This window comes from Coturnix japonica, chromosome 2 (genome assembly GCF_001577835.2).
Source record: "Coturnix japonica isolate 7356 chromosome 2, Coturnix japonica 2.1, whole genome shotgun sequence".
Taxonomy (NCBI): Eukaryota; Metazoa; Chordata; class Aves; order Galliformes; family Phasianidae; genus Coturnix; species Coturnix japonica.
This window is the reverse complement of record NC_029517.1, coordinates 81,483,653-81,506,372: the sequence shown is the minus strand read 5'-3', so window position 1 is coordinate 81,506,372 and position 22,720 is coordinate 81,483,653. Positions and strand designations below refer to the sequence as shown.

The 22,720-nt window shown below is 38.7% G+C and overlaps 1 protein-coding gene and 1 long non-coding RNA gene across 3 annotated transcripts in view; one reads left to right on the top strand and one right to left on the bottom strand.

Moving 5' to 3' along the window:
- MBP (myelin basic protein) overlaps positions 1-22,720 on the bottom strand; it is a 100,034-nt gene that overhangs the window by 46,944 nt on the left and 30,370 nt on the right. For both annotated transcript variants that reach the window (XM_015855126.2, XM_032442611.1), the window contains exon 3: positions 734-824. In XM_015855126.2, the coding sequence (XP_015710612.1) occupies positions 734-824 (91 nt within the window). The remainder of the gene's footprint in view (positions 1-733; positions 825-22,720) is intronic.
- On the top strand, positions 729-10,482 carry LOC116652937. Its single transcript, XR_004306169.1, has 3 exons — positions 729-826; positions 4,856-4,862; positions 10,473-10,482. It is a non-coding gene; the product is annotated as an uncharacterized LOC116652937 (long non-coding RNA).

Genomic DNA, 22,720 nt, shown 5'->3' with positions numbered 1-22,720 from the left:
AAGGTTTGCTCCCAGTTTTCCCAATCTTAATGCAGAATAAAACTATATCTGGCCTTTTCTTATTTGGTATGAAAGCTATCAGCAAAACCTATGGGGGGTGGGATGTGTGGAATTAGTCACAGAAAGCCAACAAGAGGAGCTCATCTAAAACCTAATGACCTCATAGGTCATCAGGTAGTTAGTCTATCCAATTCTGCCACAAGTGGAACTATATTGTATCAGTTTACACAATAACTTATCTAACCTGCTTTTGAATGCCCATGATGATGAATCTCTATCTGCTAAGATGATACACGCCAATGTTTCAGTATTTGTTTTAGGATTCCCCTACCCAACCCCATTTGAGTCTGCCCACAATTTGAAGAAATCACAGTTTGTTCTATCCATCGTGGACAGAGAAAAACTGACTTTCCCTCTCACTGTATACTGTCTTTAATTTAAACACTTGCATTCAATCTTTCTTCTCTACAGTAACCAAATACTAATCTTTCTTCAGATATATGTTCCAGACCGTTGATCTCCCATTTTTTTCTTGTCTTTTCCTCAGCCTTTCCATTTCTTTTTGGAGCTGTACTGCCCATACCTGGATGCTATTTACTAACAGTCAGTAGATGACAAGTCATTTTTGTTGTTACTCGGAAAAGAAGAAGAAAGAAAAAAAAAGCCCTACACAACAGTATACATACAAAACTAACTGATCAAGTAATATTTTCCAATGGTCTGAGTAACTCACCAAATACTTCATTGTCCTCTGAAGACTGCTGTGTTAGTCTTGCTGCTTTCGGACTCTCCTTAGCTGCTTCTTCCACCTTGGTTTCAGCATTCTGTAAAACAAACCACTCCTTCAGATCAAGTCCTCTTTTAAGGTCACTAACCAGAAACATTCTTCAAATGTATTAATTATGCAAGAATCACATTCTTAAATGAACACAGAAGCAATAACATGAAGGGTTTTGCCATCTTCATAATTTTATGTGTATGTGTTTTTGAGGAAAAACTCTTGGGGGGTGGGGAGGTTGTTGAGTGTTTTAAATAGAACTTTCATTTACCTTTTTTTTTTTCCCTCTGCTTTACAGTCATTGTTTCTTAAGACTCAATAATGAAACAGTAGAGAAAAAAAATCAATTACATAGTAGTATCTTCATTAGTTATTTCCTTGCACTTCAACTTAAAGTCAAACCATCACATTTGATAAGCATATTGCTCCTCCCATCTCATACTTCATTTAGCTGGGATGCTAACAAAAGCATTGTCAGTGTACAGCATATAACTTGGATGTGCATATGCGTGTCTGGGAGATAAATATATGCATATATGCAAAAGAAAGCTGTGCATCTTTGACACCTTGCTCAGACATTTACTATGTTTGCTTCACCTGTCTATTCACCAAATGCACTGGAAAGAGAATTTAAGTGGAGCTCTAATGCCACTGGCAAAATTCTCATTGAAATCAGTTTTCATGTGTGCCTAGCCATCACTGAAGACCTAGCTTTTGTAAAAATGTAAGCAAAATAAGATCAAATGCAGCTTTCATATCCATCTTATTTTAAGTTGACTGGGAGGAGAGGGGCGCGGTAGAAATGACATTTTAAACTCTTCAGAACAGTTCTACATAGTAAGAATTTAGCAGATCCAGTTCCTTATCAAACATTTGATTTGTGGACTTTTTAAGAATTCTGCTAGAGATTATTTTAATAAATTTGTCAGAGATAGAAATTTCTGTAAAAACAGCTTCACACTCATAAAGCAGTAAGGTCAGCCTTCTATCTCACACACTGAATCTCAGCTAGCAGCAATGAGTATAAAGCAGCAGTTTACAATTCACCCTCTTATTTTGTCCAAATGACCACCCTCTATAGGACTATGGAAGACATCTAAATTAGGCAGAACAAAAGTGAGATCTTGAAAAACTATGACAGACTTTCAAGTTTCCACCTTTCCCTCTGATATTTCACTTTCTTTCTATTGACATTTCCCATTGTTGACATACTGAACCAAGAACACAGGGCACAAATATTTCTCCTGATAGAGGAAATGTCAGCCAGCTAAGAAGAGGTTCTACTGCTTGGTAGCAGCCATTCTTAAGTCTTTAATCAACTAAATGACCATCTGAAGCACAAGCACCTAATTAGTTCTGAAACAAATTTGCCAATTAAATACATAGTGTTAACCTGAGACCAAAGATAAACCAACAGTTTCAGAATTTGAGCTGCCAGAACTCAAAGCATTTCAACTCCGAATTAAAAAAGACTGAAAGCTGCAAAAGAAAAGACCTAACTCATGGAACACTGAGTTCTAAAGTTATATTGCTACTACACAAAACTCTAAAAACAAAAGAAGTGATTCATGTTTTCAGCATGTTTGACTTGGGTACTCAGAAGAAGAGTATACGCTTGCAGCAGTGCAGCTCATAAACTGGTCAGCACTTGAGTGAAGGATATGAATTGACTGATGCAATATTAAATATTGCTAGAAGGAGTTAAATATAAGCTGTAAAAGAAAAAGAAATGTGGTATGCCTATGCTTTTGAAATGACAGGTACTGCTCTTTTCAAGAACATGCTCATTTATAAGACTTTTTCTGAGGTTTCGAATAAATTGCCTTTATAGAATTTACAAATTCTGACTTACATTTTGGAACTGCTGCTATATAGTCCATGAAAAATACTAGTTACTGCCTCAGAACTTAAGCACACTTTCAACCTGTATGCAGCTTCTTATCTTCCCTCGTTAAAAACTGCACAGAAGAGAGAAGAAAACACTTTGACTGAGTCTGTCAACCTCCCCACACAAAGACAGCAGTCAAATTTAGGGCATAAAAACTCAAGAAATACTGAAGAAATACAGCAATCTGTTGGGAAATAAATAAATAAATAAATATAATAAAAGCGAGACCTAAAAAGCTTACTGGTGTCACAGCAGAGCAGAACAGAGCTAGGGGGAAAAGAAAAAGAAAAGGATAGGAGGAAAACAGTTTCAGAGGAAAAATCATCTGCAGAAGAAGTGTTCTGCACTCACTTAAGGTATCAAACTGAACATGATGAAGATGAAGCAAGCAACTGAAATCCTCATCAGAACTATTGCTCTAGGTTGTGCAAAGACAATACTTATCAGCTCAATTTCAAGTGTATTCCATCACATCTAAGTGTATTGTAAAGCAGAAGGAGAAGAGTTGCTATTTCCCATGTTCTTGTTCTTCATGGGAAATGCCTGGGTCATGAACATGCTGCAAAAAGTACTCAGTAGACAGTGACTACAAATTTGTCATACTATGTACTTTCTAGGGAGATGTTAACATCCATTCCTCTAAAAACATGTTTTTGGCATTCTCAGCTAAGTCAGAAATATGAAGTCCTGAGATATTTTGGGTTGAGTTAAATCACAGTGAAAACTACATGGTAGCTCAGGTTTCCTGGATAAGCTGCATTGCTGGCATTGACAGATGTCACCTCCAAGATGTCAACAGTAAAGTTGCCTCAGAATATAAGTCTAAAACATGACAAGACATGGCGGGATGTAAATCTCTTTGGCATAGCTCCTTAAACAAAATGCTAACCCTAAAAAAAATAGCCTTAAAAAGACTTATTTTGCTTTATTATTTGCACTGAAATTAAAATGTCATTATTACTGGTATAGCTACTATTTTATAATCAAATATGACACATAAAAAATCACTGCAAAAGAATGATTAATGATCCAGATATTCTAAAGACAATTTCTACTAAAAAACAGATTTTTAAGAGGCAAAATATACCCATCTGTTTAGATCTTTCTTCCAGTATCCTAAAAAATTTCAGGTGTCTCAGCCTCTCCAACCAATTGACAGAACAATTCAAAACTTATTCCTTTACAATGCTTGAGCTGTGCCAGGCTGGATTCATTACCTACAGTTACAAAGTGCTAGTGGTGGTTTATAAAATAAAGCTCCTTTGTACCAAGCATTGTAATTCTATCTAGGTCTGACTTTCAGGTTGAGCACTCAATGCACTTTCAGGACAGACTAGCAAAATAAGATTATTTTATATAACTATTGGTTATATCAGATTTGGACCTACATAACCTTACATCCTATAACTATATATCTGTATATCTTTATCAGTGATCTTGATGAGGGGATTGAGTTCGCCTTCAGTAAGTTTGCAGACAACACTAAATTGGGAGGGAGTGTTGATCTGCTGGAGGGTAGAAAGGCACTACAGGGGGATTTGGATAGACTGGATCGATGGGCCAGGGTAAACTGTATGAGTTTCATGAGGGCCAACTGTCAAGTCCTGCATTTTGGTCACAACAATCCCAGGCAACCCTATAGGCTTGGAAAGGAGTGGCTGGAAAGCTGCCTGAGAGAAAGGAACCTTGGAAAGGAACCTTGGTGTACTGATGGACAGTTAGCTGATTATGAGCCAGCAGTGTACCCAGGTGGCCAAGAAGGCCAATGGCATCCTGGCTTGTATCAGGAATGGTGTGGTGAGCAGGACTAGGGAAGTCATATTGCCCCTGTACTAAGCATTGGTGAGGCCCCACCTCAAGTACTGTGTTCAGTTCTGGGCACCTCAATACAGAAAGGACACTGAGGTGCTGGAGAAGGTCCAAAGAAGGGCAACAAAGCTTGTGAAAGGCTTGAAGAATATGCCCTATGAGGAGCAACTGAAGGAACTGGGGCTGTTTAGTCTGGGGAAGAGGAAGTTAAGGGGAAACATTATTGCTCTCTTCAAATACCCAAAAGGTGATTGCAGTGAGAGCACGGTTGGTCTCTTCTCACTGGTGACAGAACAAGGCAAAATGGCCTCAAGTTGTGCCAGGGGAAGTTTAGACTGGATATCAGGAAAAAACTTTACAGAACAGGCTCCCCAGGGAAGTGGCTGAGTCACCATTCCTGGATGTGTTTAAAACCGTTTGGATGTGGTGCTCAGGGACATGATTTAGTAAAGGGTTGTTAGAGTTATGGTAGTATGGATTGGTGAGGTTGGACTTGATAATCTTTAAGGTCTTCTCCAACCTGAGCAATTCTATGATTATACGATTCCATATTTAAATATAAGTTCATATCAGTTCTCTATCTCTCTCCCCAGAGTATCACTACAAATATATCAAAAATTTGCTTCAAACTGGAATTCAGGTGCTGAGATGAGACCAGCACTTTGCATGTGTTGCACCTCAGGGAACTGACAAAGATGTCCCCAACCCTGCAGCTACTCTGATATCAGAAGAGAAACTAGAGGACCTATTGGTCCAGTTTTCCACTGCAGCAGACCACTATTTCTTTGTGACTCAGTTTATCTGCTTTCCATCACAGCTGTTGCATTGCATTATAGTAGTGAGCGAGTGAACACTGCAGTCTCCATGTTACATAACATTTAAGAATTTTGATAGGTAAATATAGAAATAAATTGTAGCTATCAAAATATTTGCCATCAACTAATACCAACAACAAAATCACATTCTGGCTATGTATGCACGCATTAGTGCAAAAAGGCATTTTTAAAATTATTATTATTTTGCTGCTATCAATGTGTATTTAAGGGATCTTTACCTGAATGGGAAATATTAAGAAATGAAGAGTTACAATGAATGGATCCATGAAGTAACAGATCAGGTTAGAAAGTACAATAAAGCATATTACATTTACCAAAGCAACTTTTTTCCTCAAGACAGGACTCAGAAATGAAGAACTGTACTCCTGAGTACTCAAGCCAACTTTTAAGCTAGCTTGCCATTTTTGCATATTAGTTAGGAAGGTCTTGCCTCTTTTACTTCAACCATACAGCTTTTACTTCACAACTTCATTTTGCAAAGGAAAAACACAGAGATATATCAAAACTTCTCATCAGAAACCAAACAAGTATTTAAGAAGGATTAGTGTTATATCCAAAAGAGAAAATAATAAAAACAATCCTATTCAAAGTAGAGCTTTATACTATTTATATGGTTTGTGCTCACGTTCCCATTCCTGTCTCTTAAAACCAGACAGTGTGTTAGCTCCATCTCAACTGCAGAAATTAGAATAGACCTAAGTTTCCTTTATTTTCAGTACAACACTGACATCAAAAGCAATAACCGCTGGGATAAAAAACAACAACAACAAACCACCACAAACTGTGTATACACAAACAATTGCTTTGGCATCATAACCGTCTGTCCATTTACATCTTTTCACCACTTGCTACTGCCCACAGTAGGTTACCTTTCCTGCACTTGACATGGTAAAACATGTGATTCCTCCTCTACGCTAGATTTACAAAAATATTTTAATACAAACAACTGACACCACCTCAATGACAGACAAAAATTTCAAGCAGATGAAAACTGATTTAACTGCCAATAAGCCTCCATTTTGGAAGAACAGAAAAAGTATAAATCGCTGCAGGCAATAATAATCTTAATAACGTAATCTGTAACCATAGCAGTAAATCATGCGACTCCAGGCTCAACTGAAGAACTCAGAAAACCATTCTTGATATTCCACTTCTGCAGTGATGTTCATCTTATTTCTATAGCGTAAGGCTGCATTCCATTTAATATTTACATTATGGGTGCATGTTGGCCAGGTTACAGTATACCCTTAGGACATCATATATGTTGCCTCTTCTCAGCAACCTTCCAGAGTTCCAGGAGGAGAAGAAAAGTAAATCTTTAAATCATAGATACATTGCAGCTTAACATGTTAACATGATAACATGATAGAGAAGCATTATCATCATTAGTAAGTCTGAAATGCACAAACATTTTTCTAAATAAAGAATATGGCTGAAATAGGTAGGAGTTGCAGGGCTCCAGTCCCTCTTAACAGGGATAATTTTCCTTGCTACTTTGTCATCATGTTCTGCATCCCCAGATTAAGTACTAACAACAGTACTACCATGTAAGTCTCATCAGAATGAGTAAGAAAATTTTCATATTATTTCCTTTTCAAGGACTCCATCAGTACCACACAACCGAACATACTGTGGACAACCCTGCACAGCAAGAATTCATGGCATACCACCTGTCTTTCTCCAAGTGGCCACAGATCTTCTATACATGGATTAATAATGTATTCAAGGACCTTCCCGAAGTCAGCCATTAATTCCTCTTAACCGTAAAGAGTCATAATCCATTCCGTTAATTCAGAAACTCACACACACTTCCTCAAGCAAGGCTACTGCCAGCATGTACAACACAGTTATGCCAGACTGAACTTGGGCTCACATTATCTCCAGAGCTCTGAGTTCTTGAAAATGCTCCAGGGAACTTTTACATCAGATCCTTCTTCATTCCCCACCAGCAATTAAAATGCCATATTTTTCCCAATAATTTTCAAATAAATAAAGAACTTTTTCAAACAGCTGGCTAATCACAACCATGATCTCCAGTTCTCTAGTAGACCTCATGCTGTCAATTCAATTTTCATTTCTACAGATCCTTTACCTCCCATTTCTGAAATGCAATACTTGAAATATCCTCTATTCAATGACTTCTATACAGCACATTTTTACGTTCCCGCCTGTCAAAATATCATCTGAGATGAAAAAGTGACAGAGATGGATAAAGTACTCCAAGGACAACTTTCTGTTTCTCTGAAATCTCAGCTTTAGCAATACAGTACTAAGGCTGCTCTTGTCCCCAGCTGGAGAACTTCAAAAGTTTCAAACAGAAAGATCCCATCACTAACCCTCCAGGCAGACAAATGCCTTTTGAAAAAGGGCTTAGATGCCTCAAATACTTTGAAGGGATGCATCCAGTCCATTTTAAAACTAGATACCAAGCTGTTGCAATAACTACTACTAAATTCCAACTCAAAGACTCACTAAATTCCCCATTACCATTTCCACAATAATTTGCTTTGTGCTTCTATTTGTGAAGGACATTTGAAAACTACTTTTGTTTACAGACAAGTTTTCACGAACTCGGTTAATATACAAAACATTTTGCTTCCAGTGCAATTCTGCTTCATTTTGAGAAAAGGATCCTTTTCCAGAGTTCTTACATTTTCTAACTGACATAAATCTTTCCAGCATGAAACAGAATACAAGAGATAAAGACAATTTACAGATCCATGATATGCTGCTAATTTGCCTTTATAGTACATAATGTATTCTTTAATGCTGAAAAGGGAGGTTTAGACTTGCCAGAGGGAGACAATAACTGCTTACATTTCCTGTGTTCAATCCACTGACACAGGATAGTTGCATTTGGAAAGAAGATGCGAAAATCATGGAATATCCCCAGTCAGAAGGGACACAAGGATCAGAGTCCAACACTTGGCTGCACCCAGGAACACCCAAAATTCAAGCCCTATGTCTGAGAATGATGTCCAAACGCTCCTGGAACTCCAGCAGCTCAGTGCTGTGCCCAGTGCCCTGTGCAGCCTGTTCCATGCCCACCGACCTCTGGTGCAGACTCTGTCCCTCACCCCCAGCTGCCCTTCCCCTGGCACAGCTCCATGCAGTTCCCTCTGGGCTGAGCCAACAGAGGGACCTAAGCTGTTCCTCATACATGTTCCCTTCAAAGTCCTACATCATCTTAGTAGCCTCTCTGCAATAGCAAACAGACTCTTGTATCCAATGGGGCAGAGGAAAAACAAGTTAAGACAAGACATAAAAATATGCTTCAGATCAATATTTTCAATGTGAAGCAAGAATCCTGTCACATGTCTTTCGCTCTATGCAACACTAATGCTGAAACCATACACAGGAAACCTGAATGTGAATCATAGGCAATGAGGACAAGTACAGACAGAAGAGTGAATCGCTATTTCCCCTCCCAATCTCACCCTTATCAGACATGGCAAGGCACATCAGTTGTACAATAAGCCCACTAGCACAGCCAATACTAAGCTGTGAAGATCACTATAAGGCTCCAATATTGTTCTTGGAAATACACTGGCTTTTGATAACCTCCAGAGCACTTGACCTGACACTAATGTAATTAAAGAACGTATGTTCCTCACTCCAAACCCAAGCATTCTTCTTCAAGTGCCACAGTGAACAATATCTCATGGACATTTAATCTAATGAATCATAGGAGCTGTAACAACCCTTGATGAGATAAGGTGGAACTCTGGACTCCGAGCACAAAAGCAAATCTCTTTCACCAAAGGTGTTTAAGCAGATTTCCAAGGTAGTCTGAAGAACAGTAACAGTCATCAACACTGTTGTTTTCCCAGGCCACTCATCCCCTTTAATCTATGCAGACATTATCTTTGCTAATTTTAGCTCCTTCAAGCATTACTTTTACCCCCATGATGAAGAAACACAAATATTTCACTCCCTCTTTTTTCAATACAACAATATGATTTAAGTTAGAAATGCAGTGTTAATGCTACAATCTGAAATCTCTCAGAATCTTTCTTTCATAAGTACATTGAACCAGGGCAGCACTGAAATACAGAGGCCTAGTAATTTTCAAATGCCACCACAAGAGGTCTTTCTGAAGAGCAATAATAAAGAAAAAGTGCACAAAAACAACTCTATTTCCTCCTGCTAGTGAAACCATCTTCAACTTCATATATATATATATCATATATATATCATACTTCAACTTCATATATATATAAATATTTTTAAAATGATTACAAATACCTGATACATCAGAAGACAAAAGACACTTAAGTGTCTGAACACTATGCATGCTAAAAGTAGAACAGAGATGCAAAAACTAGCAACTAGTGACAGAACAAGGCACAATACTTGAAGAAAAATAAGCAAAGCCGTGTCCATCAGAAAAGTGCAAACTAAATTCACTAGTCAGGGCCAAAGTATTAAGAGTATTTTGTTTTTCAGACAAAAATTAGCTTTCAGCCTTGTACACCAAACTTCTTGTATCGTGGGTTTGAGTTTGGTAGTAGTCTTGCATAACACTTATCACCGCACAAGCTATTTGAGATCCTCAGTTCTTACTCCATAGTCAAGGTCTACAAAGAGGCCTGGCTCTGGAAGGTTTGCCTCTTTTATCCATAGGAAGAGAGAAGCAAGGTAAAGCAGATGGCAGCTCACCGTGCAGAGCATTGCACAGCACAGCATTCCACAGTGGTACAAACTCACTTCAAGGCATTGCTGCAAGGATCGCTGCACAGCACTTGTGTGTGCATCTCTGAACAGCAGCATCGAGCAGCAAAGGCATTGAAAATCAAATCAGCTAAATCAAATTTTCTTCCTCTTTGTTGGGGAAATGTATTACATGGACTTAAAGTACTCAAAAGAACAAAACCTGTCTAGAAATGTAAGTTCCCATGGAGCATCCTTGACATATGCAGCGTAGAAATGTCAAGCCTAAGAAGGTTACAAGACTAACAGAAATAGATCAGTCTGCCATGTCCTTAGTAACAAACCTCTTTCCTGGCCTTCAGCTGTGAAAACCTTCTTACTTTTGCAGCCCTTCAACTGACAGCGGACAGGCATTTTTGACAAAAAGCAAACAAACAACAAGGCTACGCAACTGACATTTCGACTATGAAACCAGCATTACCATTGTTATGAGGAAATATGGAAGGTTTAGCTTGTCAGTGTAAATTGTTAACTCCGCGGGCTTCCAAAAGCAAAACAGAACACATGCAATTGTGAGCTACAAAGAGCTGAAGCATAGCTGAGCCGACTAGACACACACAGAAGAAAAGCTGCTCCTGACAACAGCTGAGTTCTGCTCAGCTCCCCAGCACCAGACCAGATTTCAGTCAGGCTGTCATTTCACTAGGGGAATTTTAATTCATTGTATTCATGTAATACATTATTCTTAATGCACTGTAATTTTAAATCATTTTATGATGCACTAGTACATCAGGGTAAAAAATACATAGGACAATGTATACCTTGAGGTATGTGCTATGTGATTTTTTCCTAATACAATGACTCGGAAGCAAGAGCAATCTCAGTGCTTTACATCACTTGACAATCCCGTCTCTGCCACAAATAAGGCACCAAGTAAAGACCATGAGGCTTTCCTGTGGCCCCATCCATCCTGCTAAAATAGAAAAGGCTGGACTGTATAACTGAATGATGCAAGTTCTTCCTTTCCCTTATTTGATTTAAATAGTCCTATACATCAAATGCAAATACTGAAAGAAGCTGACTGTTATTTAACAGTGCTCCCACATGGGTCCTGCAAGCAGGGCAAATAAATGCAGACACCAGATAAAAGATATTATTTTCAAATGTCGTGTTCTATGGGGGTTGTGATCACAGAACAATTAAGACACGATTGCCCATTTCCATGTGTAAATAGTTTTTTCATTTATGCATAGTGAAATACAGCTGGCACCACGGGAAGGCTTTGTAGTAGAAGGAAACTGATAAAGGCACAAAGTAGATGTATAACTGTAGCAAACAGTTCAACTCCTACTTAAGGAAACTTATACAAATGTACACATGGTCTGTTCACTTCAAAAGTATATGGCTTTGTAAGGGCTCCAAAACTGAAGCTTAAATCAACACTGGATCATGATCAGGCAAGGCCAAAGAAGAAGGAGGAGAGCAATGTTTTCAGGTAGTCGGTCTGGTTTGTCTGTTCTCTTCCCCCTTCAAATTAAATCAGAAAGCTGCAACTCAATTAAAAAATAAATTAATTAATTTTTAAAAAATGTTTCATCAATAATGGTTCCTGTAGAACGTTTTTATTCCTTCGTAGCATAAAAGGTTTCTCACTTCTTCAAAGAAACCCAGTGAATACAGACTCAACCACATTCCTCTATCACTATGTTTTAAAACACAAAATTTCCCATTTGAAGAAAGAGACTTTGTCTATCAGCTTCTACCAACTTCAACTTTTGTATGAAACAATTAACAGGAGGCAACATAATACTTAAACTGAATGTTGAATTTTGACAGTGAACATTATTTGGCAGGAGTAACTACCTTTTCAGAATGCTACAGCACCACCCAGGGACCAGGGATCACCCTCAGTTCCATGAAGGGCCCTAACCTGGCAGGCCTTCCTAGCAGCAGGCCACCGAAAGTCTCAGGTTGACTAAATGTTAAATCATAGCAGTCAGTGATAATTAAATATAACAGAGGAAAATATAAAGTATTTTCTCCATGAGCAGGAAAAATTGTCCTATCACCAATGAACAAACACTGAAATACACACTTTCCTAACTTTCTGAACGTGGTTAAAAAACAAAGCAATTTTAGAAGGCTGATTACAATCAATTTACATCTTTTTCTAAGGCACTTTAAGAGAAGCAAAACAAGGATTTCATTTTCACATTCCCTGGTTATCTTATTAACCACAAAATGGAAAATCCAAGGGAAGAATGTTTCAGAAATCAGTTAAACCTATCTGCCAATCATTCATAAACTGTCAGAACAGAACTTGATAGACTAACATAAAATATACAATAAATAAAACAGCACACCTCATTAACACTAAAACAGTGTGACACAACTCAGGAGAATTTAATCCACCCCAACTGCTTGAAGAAACTCCATGAGATGGCTCTAAAACAAACAGAAACTTGTGGCCACCAGCCACTGCTTTGGTCAAATTCAACTCTGTAGGAAAGGGGGCAGCCCCTTTTACTGCTATGATCATTTCCCTTTCACAGTGTTCATATGTACTAGGATCATGGTGCACTATTATTATTCTCAGAGAGGAAAGCAAGGAAGCTCATTCTTTGGGAGTCCTACAGGTTCTTTCAGAGCCTTCAGAGAGTTGCCAGGTAGGACACACACAGATCCCTTTTTCCTCAGGAAGCCTGACATAACAGAGAAATTGGTATTTCCTTCTGTCATGGCTTCTTTATGAGCAACTTACCATGAGAATTACAAGTCCTGAGATGCCAACAGCAAGCAGCTCTGCTGTACTCACCATTAAAGCCTGCTCATTTTTTCCACAAAGCGGATTGCCTTCATAGCAAAATTTGCCAACCACCTCAGTATAAATGGCATTACGTAAATGATTTGTGTAAAAACAGGTAACTTCTTCCAATGATTTTCCTTCTAATTCCAAGATTTTTCTTTCTGAAATCAAAATAAGCTAACGATGCTTTCTTCCATGCTCCTAAGCAACACAGGCACTGTCACAAAAACAACTGTGCAGTTACAATTGCACCAATATGATTGGAAGAAAAATGGGCCACTGTAATATGTGCTCCAAGTTAACAAGCTGAAATAACGAATTGCATCTCCAATAACTGAACTTAACATCTCTGAATTCTCAGAGGCAAAATTTAATAGGGGAAAAAAAAAAAACAACCCACAAACAAATGTTTAGAGAAAGGTGCCCAAGTAGGTGACATTTTAATCGCTTATTTTCAGGCATCTTTTCAATTAGTTTTTAAACTGACATTTTAATTACACTGAACCCACTCTAGCAACAGCAAGAAAACAGAACAAGAAGAATGACAGAGATTAATGAAAGGGCACAGGCCAATTTCATTACTTGCTGCACAGTTTGTGTATAAAGGTCCTCTAAAGCAAGAAGCAAGACACAAGTTAACAGGATGCATTGTTTCATTCAGAAACAATATCAATAGTCTTTAATGAGTGCATACATTAAACTGAGCCAGAGCACCTGATCTCACCAGCATTTTGGACATCTTACAGGGTATGTGTGAGATCCAGAACTCAGTAAGTTCTGGACATCTGGCCACTGAGTAATCTGCTGTATCAGTTTCATTGTTACCTTCAGATACTGAGGACCTCCCCTGGAGCCCACTTACACCCCAATACAGTCCAGATATACAAATATGAATACTTACATGCATAATCTTACTAATGTTCATCCAAACTTCAGTAAAGTCATGTCGCTAGTTTCTACCACACCTTGGTGATTTGTTATGCACCAAGTACAGGTAAAATGTTGCATTTTCCCCTTCATATCAAGCATTCAGCACATTCCTAACTCTCAGTAACAGTCACTTCAAATACTCTTGCTTACTCCAACAAGCCAGTGGTGAAACAAAGCTTGAAGAGCCCAAGGAAATGACTCAGCCAAATTTCACGCTTAGTACTTCTTCAGTAACAGGTGACACTTGATTCATCAGCAAATACACACTGCTACTCACCTGGAAACAGGGGAGGTTTGCCTGCAGATTTAATACATGGTCCATAATATAAGTGTTCTGAAAAGCTGTTTCTATACATCTTGACAAGCATGAACATACAGTCTAATCACTGAATTAGAAACACACCAACTGTGCTACTCACAATCCTATTCTTCATAAGCATTTTATAAAAAGACCAAAAAGCTAAAATAAACTCCTTCCCTAAAATAGAACAGTTCACAGAGGCAGTACTGTAGAGTCAAACACAGACATCATACCTGAGAAGGACTGAGTAACAGAATTTTCCAACTGACTGTAAAAATAGAAGTCCATCAATATACTACCAAGGTACAGAAATCCCAGAAGTGATGACAATGAAAGGCTCACATTCACATAAGATGGGAGAAACGGTAATACCAGTAATACAGCCACACCTACAAGCAGCCACCTTTTCACTTAGTGAGCCAAAAAGCAAACAGAAACTAGATTTTAAGATGATGATTCAGTTCATCGGAAAGAGAGTCATTAATTTGGTTCTACTAAAATTTCCATGCACCTTCAGAAGAAAAGTATCACGGTGGAGTTAGATGGGCACAAAGATAAGTCTACTCCATGTGGAAATTCAAGAGCTATATGACAAAAGAACAAGTTTACTATTTTGTTTGTGCTTTGAGTAAGTATTACACTTGCAGCATTTCTACTGATCATCTGTGCAAATCACAGACTCCCTGGGGGAAGAAAGCAGCATTACCAGCAGGCACTTCTATTCTCTGTCTGGGTCTGTCTCAAGCTCTAGGTAGAAACACTTGCTCTCTCAGCTTCCATTTCTTCTTCAGTGCCTATTTTTCAGATCTTTTGTGAAGTTATAACCAGTGTCTAATCTCTCCAGCAGAAATATTTCAAGTAAGTAAAAGATCACAATCCAGCTACAAATTAAGCTTTATGCCTCTTCTCTCCGTTATAAGGATTTGTCTTGAAAGAAAGAGGACTGTGTATATAAAAAGCAACTCATCTCCACTTTTTTTGTGTTGCCATTGAGCCCTAAGCATAGTGCTTTATTGTACTCTATCAGTCATTTATATTCATTATATCCTCAGCAGAACACTTGCATCTGCAGTGAAAGGGAACCAGTGCACTGGTAAAGCAAAAGCTTTAAAATAAAGAAGGTGGGTGCAATGGCCTATTTGGTTATGCCATGTGCACACAGGGTCTGATCTACTAGGCTGCCTCCCATGATAACATTTATTCCTTCACAGACCCAGACATATCGTATGCACCACAGCCTCCCACAGTCTGCTGCTTTACTCGTACAGTCAAATGAAAGATAAAGTTCAGGTGGGTGGAATGCCAGAGGTGGATAACTGGTTGCACCACTGAGCTCAGAGGACTGCAATCAAAAGCACCAATTCCAACTGGCCAACAGTCAGCAGCTGTATCTCTCAGGGATCAGTGCTACAGCCAATACCACACAGTGTCTTTAATAGAGACCCAGATGATGAAAATGGCAAGGCAGTCTTTCAGCATACTGAAGGCTAGAACTGCTACTCAGAGAGACCTTGATAACGTACAGAAGCAGGCAAGCAAGACTCTCATGAAGTTCAGTAAACGTAAACCTCATTCACCAGTACAAGCTGGGAGCCTGATGGCCAGAATGTAGCCGTGAAGGCCATGTTTATGTTTTGCACCAGTTTAAGTTACATGACTGTAAATTACTGTATTACAGATGCTTGAAACTGAAGAACAGTTCCCAAAGTACATGGCAAAGTAAGGAAGCCTTAGCAAGAAAATTTAACCCGTTTTCCTTAACTTGGTAATTTGAAAGAAAAGACCCATGTCAGTCCCCATATAGTGAAAAAGAGATGGGAATGGAAGAACAAATGTCTACTTAGAGCTGTTTTCCTTGTTCTGCTTTTCTACTTTCACAGATTTTAAAGATACTTTGCTTGGAGCCAATATTGTCACCAGAGATGACAGCCTCTCAAGGAGAAAAGCTGTGTGTGGATAACAAACAAGTTTAAAACCATTTGAACAGTCATGGCTGCTCACAGAGGTACTGAAAAGCAGCAGCCTGACTGAGCAATCAAGAACTCAGGGCTGATTTCTCCCCAGAGGGAAAGATTCGTGGCCTCAAAACCAAAACGGGAAGACTGGATGAGAGATTACAAAAGAGCTGAGATGTTGCACTGTCGCAATCACAGACAAACAAAATGCAAACAGTACTTAAGAATTATAACACATCAAAAACAACAAAAAGGGTATTATTATGTCAGGCACACAGAAAAAATAAATTAAAAAAAATAAAAATCAATCAATCAATGTACAGAGCTTCTAAAGCAATGATGATACGAGGGGTTTTCTTTATTTGGTTGTGATTTTTTGTCTGGCTGAGTTTTTTTGAGAAGTCATCCATAGAAAGGAAAACAAAAAAAACCCAAAAACCAATCAATTATCATGAGAGAACAAGTAAAGTGCATTTTTCAAAGTCTGCAAGTTACTATACAATTCACACAGGAGTGATAAATGTTATTTACCTGGGACAACATGCTGTCATACCTGAGCTATAACACAGTTCCCAGTGATTAGCACATACCATACTTGCATTCAGCTACAATGATACGAAAAAAACCGTGTTCGTTTAATGACTTTTCCCTACTGATATTTACATTACTTCATAAAAGGACTGTGGCAATAGCTACCTATATTTACTCTTACATACCTTTTATGTACACTAACAATATGATCTAGACAGACTGGAGCGATGGGCCCAGGTGAACTTCATGAGGTTCAATAAAGTACAGAGTCTTGCACTTGGGTCATAGCAACCCCCACTATCCACCCACTACAAGCTGGGGGATATAAGGATAGAGCACAGCACTGCCAAAAAAGAACTGGAGGCACTGGTGGATGGCAAGCTGAACATGAACTGGCAATGTACCCTCACAGCCCTGAAAGCCAACCGTAACCTAGGCTACATCAAAAGAAGTGTGGCCAGCAGGCGGAGGGAGGTGATCCTGCCCTTCTAATCTGGGCTGGTGAGGTCTCACCTGGAGTACTGTGGTCAGATGTGGTGTCCTCAGTACAAGAGAGACATAGGCCTGAGAGCAGCCTTTCAGTATCTATTAGGGGCTATAATAAGGAAGGGGACAGGCTTTTTACCAGGGTCTGTAGCAACATAACAAGGGAAAATGGTTTCAAACTAAATGAGGGGAAATTTAGATTGGACAAAAGGAAGAAGCTTTTATGATAAGGGTACTGAAGCACAGGCACAGGTTGCCCAGAGAGGTGGTAGATGCCCCATCCCTGGTGACATCCAAGGTCAGGCTGGACAGGGCTCTGAGCTGTAGGTGTAGGTGTCCCTGTTCACTGCAGGGGAATTAGACTAGATGATCTTTAAAGCTCCCTTACAATTCAAAAGATATAATTAATAAAAAAATTTCCCTGAAATGAAGTTCTACGTAACATACAATTAGAAAAACATACAGCTCATGTTATCTTTACACTGTAATCATTATTTATGTACACATAAAAGGACAAGAAATAGCTTTATAGCAGAGAAATTACTCAAAAGCTGTAGGAATTAATGACAGACCATCAAGGCATTTTCATCATTATACCAAGGTCTCCAGCTCAAGCCCTAATATAAGTTATACTGGACTTGGTTTAATGCAAAGATTGCTCACTTTAGTTGAAATTCAGGAGATAAGATTCAGCTTATCTACCAGCCTAGACACGTGACTTCTTGAAGTAAAGTTCCTTGAAAATAAATTCAGAGAAAAAAAAACAAAAGCTCTGATAACACCTGTGCAATATGAGAGGTAAACACAGTTACTAGAGGAGACATGGCTCAAGGTAAACTTCTCCTTGTATTATCAACAGCCAGCCTATGGCTGAGTCACAATATGCTTTTAAATTGCTTTCTATTCAACCTTTCTACACTTGAAGAAAGATACAAATGCAAAACATACAGATTAAACCTTTATAGCTGTATCTACAGGCGAATAAAGATATAAACATGCGTGTATACCAGGATCTGCAAGTACTGTGTTTCACAGAAAGAAGGAGGAAAAAGGGGAAAACTGAGTTTCACTTCTTATTCATAAGACCAGGCTGCAGACAGACTCCAGCTCTACAAACCACATTGCTGCTGGTTTTTCCAAAGGTTTTGCTTGCACATAGCCCACAGCAAATCACATTACATTAATGTGCAAAATCTATGTTAATGCACTATTTGGCTGGCTGTTTCAAGTGCACAGACGTCATGAAGTTAAAAGACTGCATTTCCCTCAGCAACTGTTACTTAGTAACTCCCAGCACATAAATAGAATTTTACATGACTGCATGTGTGTTGAGAAGGCTAAAATTTATGCCTCAATTCTACAGGAGAGCCAGAACCAAAAAAGTCATGCAGGGAACTGTAAATAACACTCTCACTGGCTATGTTCAGCTGCTTCTCTGGGTAGGGAATTTAAAGGGAGAGAGAAAACCTGTACATAAGCAGAGAGGTACTTCCACTGCCATACCCTTTCTGGTATGTCACCACAAAATAGGGACACAGACAACTTCAAAGAAGGTAGACCTCAGGCAGATTTTTACGGTATTGCTCATCAACTGTGCATTGCAAATTTCAGACACAAGCCAAACAGAGTCTACACAAAGCTCTTGACCTTCTCCCCTAGAGGTAGTATAATCTACTGGCTATATATCTTCCAGCTAGGACTGGTAGTATAAAATCCACAGTCAAAACAAAACGCTACCAAAAGCAAAATAAAATAAAAAAAGAAAAAAAAAGAGACAAAAATTCATCAACTCTAAATCCAAAGACATTAATAGCTACTTTGTACTAACTTATATCTTTGAGCCATATGCAGTCTGCTTGTGAATTTGCTGACAAGAGCATCCAAACTACCGCTACCAGACTGTAGAATCCCTTTGGATCAACAGACAGCCTTTTCAGAAAGTCTGCTGGAAATATCTAGGAATCGTTTTTATTCAGTTCCACATCACTGCAGGAGAACACACCACTAGTCTGCTTTGCCCAATCCCTTGTCTCTAGCTCCCAAAAGTTTCATCCTTCTAAAATGTTTTTTTCTTTTTTAAATTGTCTTGACTTACAAGCGTTTGATTAAGTTACACATATTGCATTTCACAAATATATTCACACAGAGAGGTTACACGTATAATTTCAGTATTACATACAGCAGAAGCATTCTGATAAGCAAATACTTGTCACTTACATTTCTGTTAGCAAGCTTATAACCCATTACAAGAAGTCTGACGTATTCTCTCAGCTACAGCAAACGAACATTTCCTATTTCATCCAAAGAATTAAAAGCCTTAGGATTTTTAATAGATCCTCAAAAGGAATTCGAGAAACCATAGCCAAAGCAAATATTGTCCTCACTGGTTCTCCCCCATGCAATTTTTCTGCTGTAACAGGTAACTCAATACAAATTCTCATGGCAAAATCCTGAAGAATCAGTGCTTCGAAACATGGGTTGCTACTTAGAAATTTTTCTGCTGCAGTCAAACCTCAATAAAACCCAACAGCTAGGAACCGCTAGGAATCATTTCGAGATCTGAAATTAACCCAACTGAAGACTGACTACGTGAGCTCCAGACACTCCAAGATGTTCCTGCAGACATGATTTTCTTAAAGCCCTAAGACCCAGTTTGGCAGCACACCAGCTGAATTGAGATCTGCACAGGAGACTTGGCCAAGTCTCATTGGGTGATTGGGGCAATTAGCTGGCCATCTGGCTCTCTGCACGGAAGAAAGCAGCTCCGCACCTGCTCCATCAGCCCATAGTCTGTAACATAATTGATTCAAGCAAGCTGATCAGGGCAAAACCAGAACAACTTGTCTACTGCTGAGACCAGTGCTCAGAAGCTGGGACTGAAGCCAAACCCTGCTCCTGGTGCAGCCATCTCCCTCGTGGGCTCCATATTCAGAATGTCTCTAGTTACAATATACAGCAAGACTGAATTGTAAAGTAACCGACTACGCAAAATGTAATTGTTTTGAAGAACGTTTTAAGCACTGTAAGCTTCCAAGTTACCACAAATCTATTATTCTGCCACAATCTGGTGACTCAAGAGCTGCAGCATTATTACAAATTAACTGCATTCTACTATTACTCTCTCTGCACAATCCCAGAGTAGCATTTGATGCTTGAAAAAACTGAGCATCCCTCCTCAAAGACAGTGATAGCACTTGTTTCCATGGCTGGTCAAGCTCTTGCTGTTGAACATGACTGCCAGGATGCCTACACAATCTCTTGGGAGGGCATTAGAGCACAGAGCTCCTGAAACTCTCAGGGCATCCACTGGTAGGGACCTCTAGCGTCCTTTCCCTCAAGCTCTGTAAAACTTTCAGTTTAAGATATTTTATCTATCTTTGTAAGGCCCATATAACATATTATAATAGAATAATCAAGAAATAATAATAAGTAACAGGAAAAAATGCCGGAGAAAAGAAGGTTTTAACAGACAGAGAAGTGCACTGAAGAAATTGCAGAATGGAGTTATGTTCCCTCTCCTTCCAGGAGGGCTGCAGGCCAGTATAACAAAATGCATTAAGGCTAAAAGAAGATGAAAAAGTGTTAAAGCTTAATTGTAAATAAATATTTCACCTGTTTTCTCTAGTTACCAGTACCCTCATTCATAAGAAATTATCTGAAGGAAATATGAAGAATTACATGTTCTTAAAATATTGAATCTGCAAGAATCCTAAAGCTAAATGTTACAATTCCATGTTTTCAGTACCTAGAAATCAAAGTAGCTTCATTTAAATCACATCTGAATAAAATAGATTACTCTGATTCAGATCTACGTCAACTAAAATACATTTATATACATTTTCTGATGGCATATTTGCTTTTGAAAGAAGCTGTAGCTTAGCACTACAGCTAAGAGGGTCTCTTCCTACCAGCAAATAACCTACCTGCTGCACAAGGCAAATTATTTCTTTCAGCATAAAAAAACCCTGAGTTTTAGTCTTCATTATGCACAGCTTTTGACCTAGAATCTCATCCCATGTGACTAAGCTCCAGAAATAACATCAATCCTCCTAAACATGCTGAGTTTTATGCATAGCAGTAAACACAAAACAAAACAACTGTTATTTTACATAGTGAGCCTCACCTATTGTGAGCTCTGAAGCCTTTAAATGAATACTAAGATACACTGATATATTCTATCATTACATATTTAAGATACTAAATATATTGCTAAATATTTAACAAACATAGCAGTAGCAAATATTGAAACAAGTTTTATGAGATATTAACATTCCTCATTCCTTATAGTCCCTAAGTTGAGGTTCTGATTCAGTTCCGTATTCACCATCCTTCATCTGCCAAGTCTCATAAAAACAAATGGGATTTCAGATGGATGAGAAAAAGGAAAAAGAAAGCATTTATACAGGGTTTCTCACTGTGAACCATAAGGCAACTTTCTTCTGCAGAAGAAAGCTCTGGCTCAACATTAAGAGAGAATGTAGTCTGTAGTTCATGAGGAAGATCAGAACAGAAAGAAAACTCCCTTGGAGTAAGCCTGCTCATCTCACCTCTTCAAGCTATGGCAATGAAGAGGCTGCCTATATCCCCAAGTGGCTGCAAAGTAAATATATTCGAAAATACATTAATAGATTCACTGTTTTTTTGGCTGGAAAATGACTTTTCAAGTGTACAGGTATTATTCTAGAGGTGCAAATTTTCCCTTCCATGGTGTTCCCACCTTCCCAATAAGGCTGACTGTCTGTTGGCTGTTGGTTTGTTTTTTTTTTTCCCCACTGTTTCTAGCTGTGTTACTGCTCTGTTAATGATTAATTACTATTTTTAATGACACAGGAAATCAAAACATGAATCTGTGTCAGTGATGGAGATGCTAGCAGGAAATAGCATGCTAAAAGAAAAAATGGGTGTCAGGAGTATGAGGATGGAGAAGAGAGAAGAGGAAGGAAGAAGGAGGTGAAGGACTAGGAAAATGTGCTAGACATTTAGTAAGTCAGTTATGACCACAAAACCATAAATCTCTCAGATTTCAAAGTAACAGACACAGATGGTATCTTCTAACCAAGACGTTGCCAGTACGTTGGGATTTCCATGACTCATGTAAAAACCTCAGCACTACCAGTCAGTGAATCCAGCCATGAAGCTCTTACACAAAATGGTATTTACTTAGGACCCAAAAATTGCGTCATTTTTTTTTTCATTCTTCTTCTTCTTTTTTTTTTGCTAATAAGTATCTTGTTTAAGCCCCATTGGTGATAGACTTAGTACAGTTTCTTGCTCTGGGTTCTTTTCTGCATCTTTTGAGCTGCATGGAGTTCACAAGCAAGCTGAGTGCTTCTACACCTCACTATATTCAGCACAACATATTCTATGATTCTATTTACAGGGGAGTTTGGTAACACCAGCCTGAATGTCACCCTGTGGTACTGCGGGGGAAAAAAAAAGCCACGTAATTTCCTTTACTGTCTTGATCAAAACAGGTGTTCAGCAGTCCCCCTACTTATCCAATGTAAATGGTACGTACCATGTGGCTTTTGGTTCGTGCAAAATTGTTATGGCCACATCCACGGGACGCTGCACTGAAAGATCAGATTGTTTTTCAAGTTAACCTTATCACACCAATCAAGAACGAAGCCGTATTACTTTGCTTAGTGCTTTTTCAATTTCCTCTTGCACAATACTTTTTCCTCCAACAAATACTACTAAGCTATTTCTGTCATCTTAGAGCTGAGGGCATAGGAAAGTAATCTAAAACC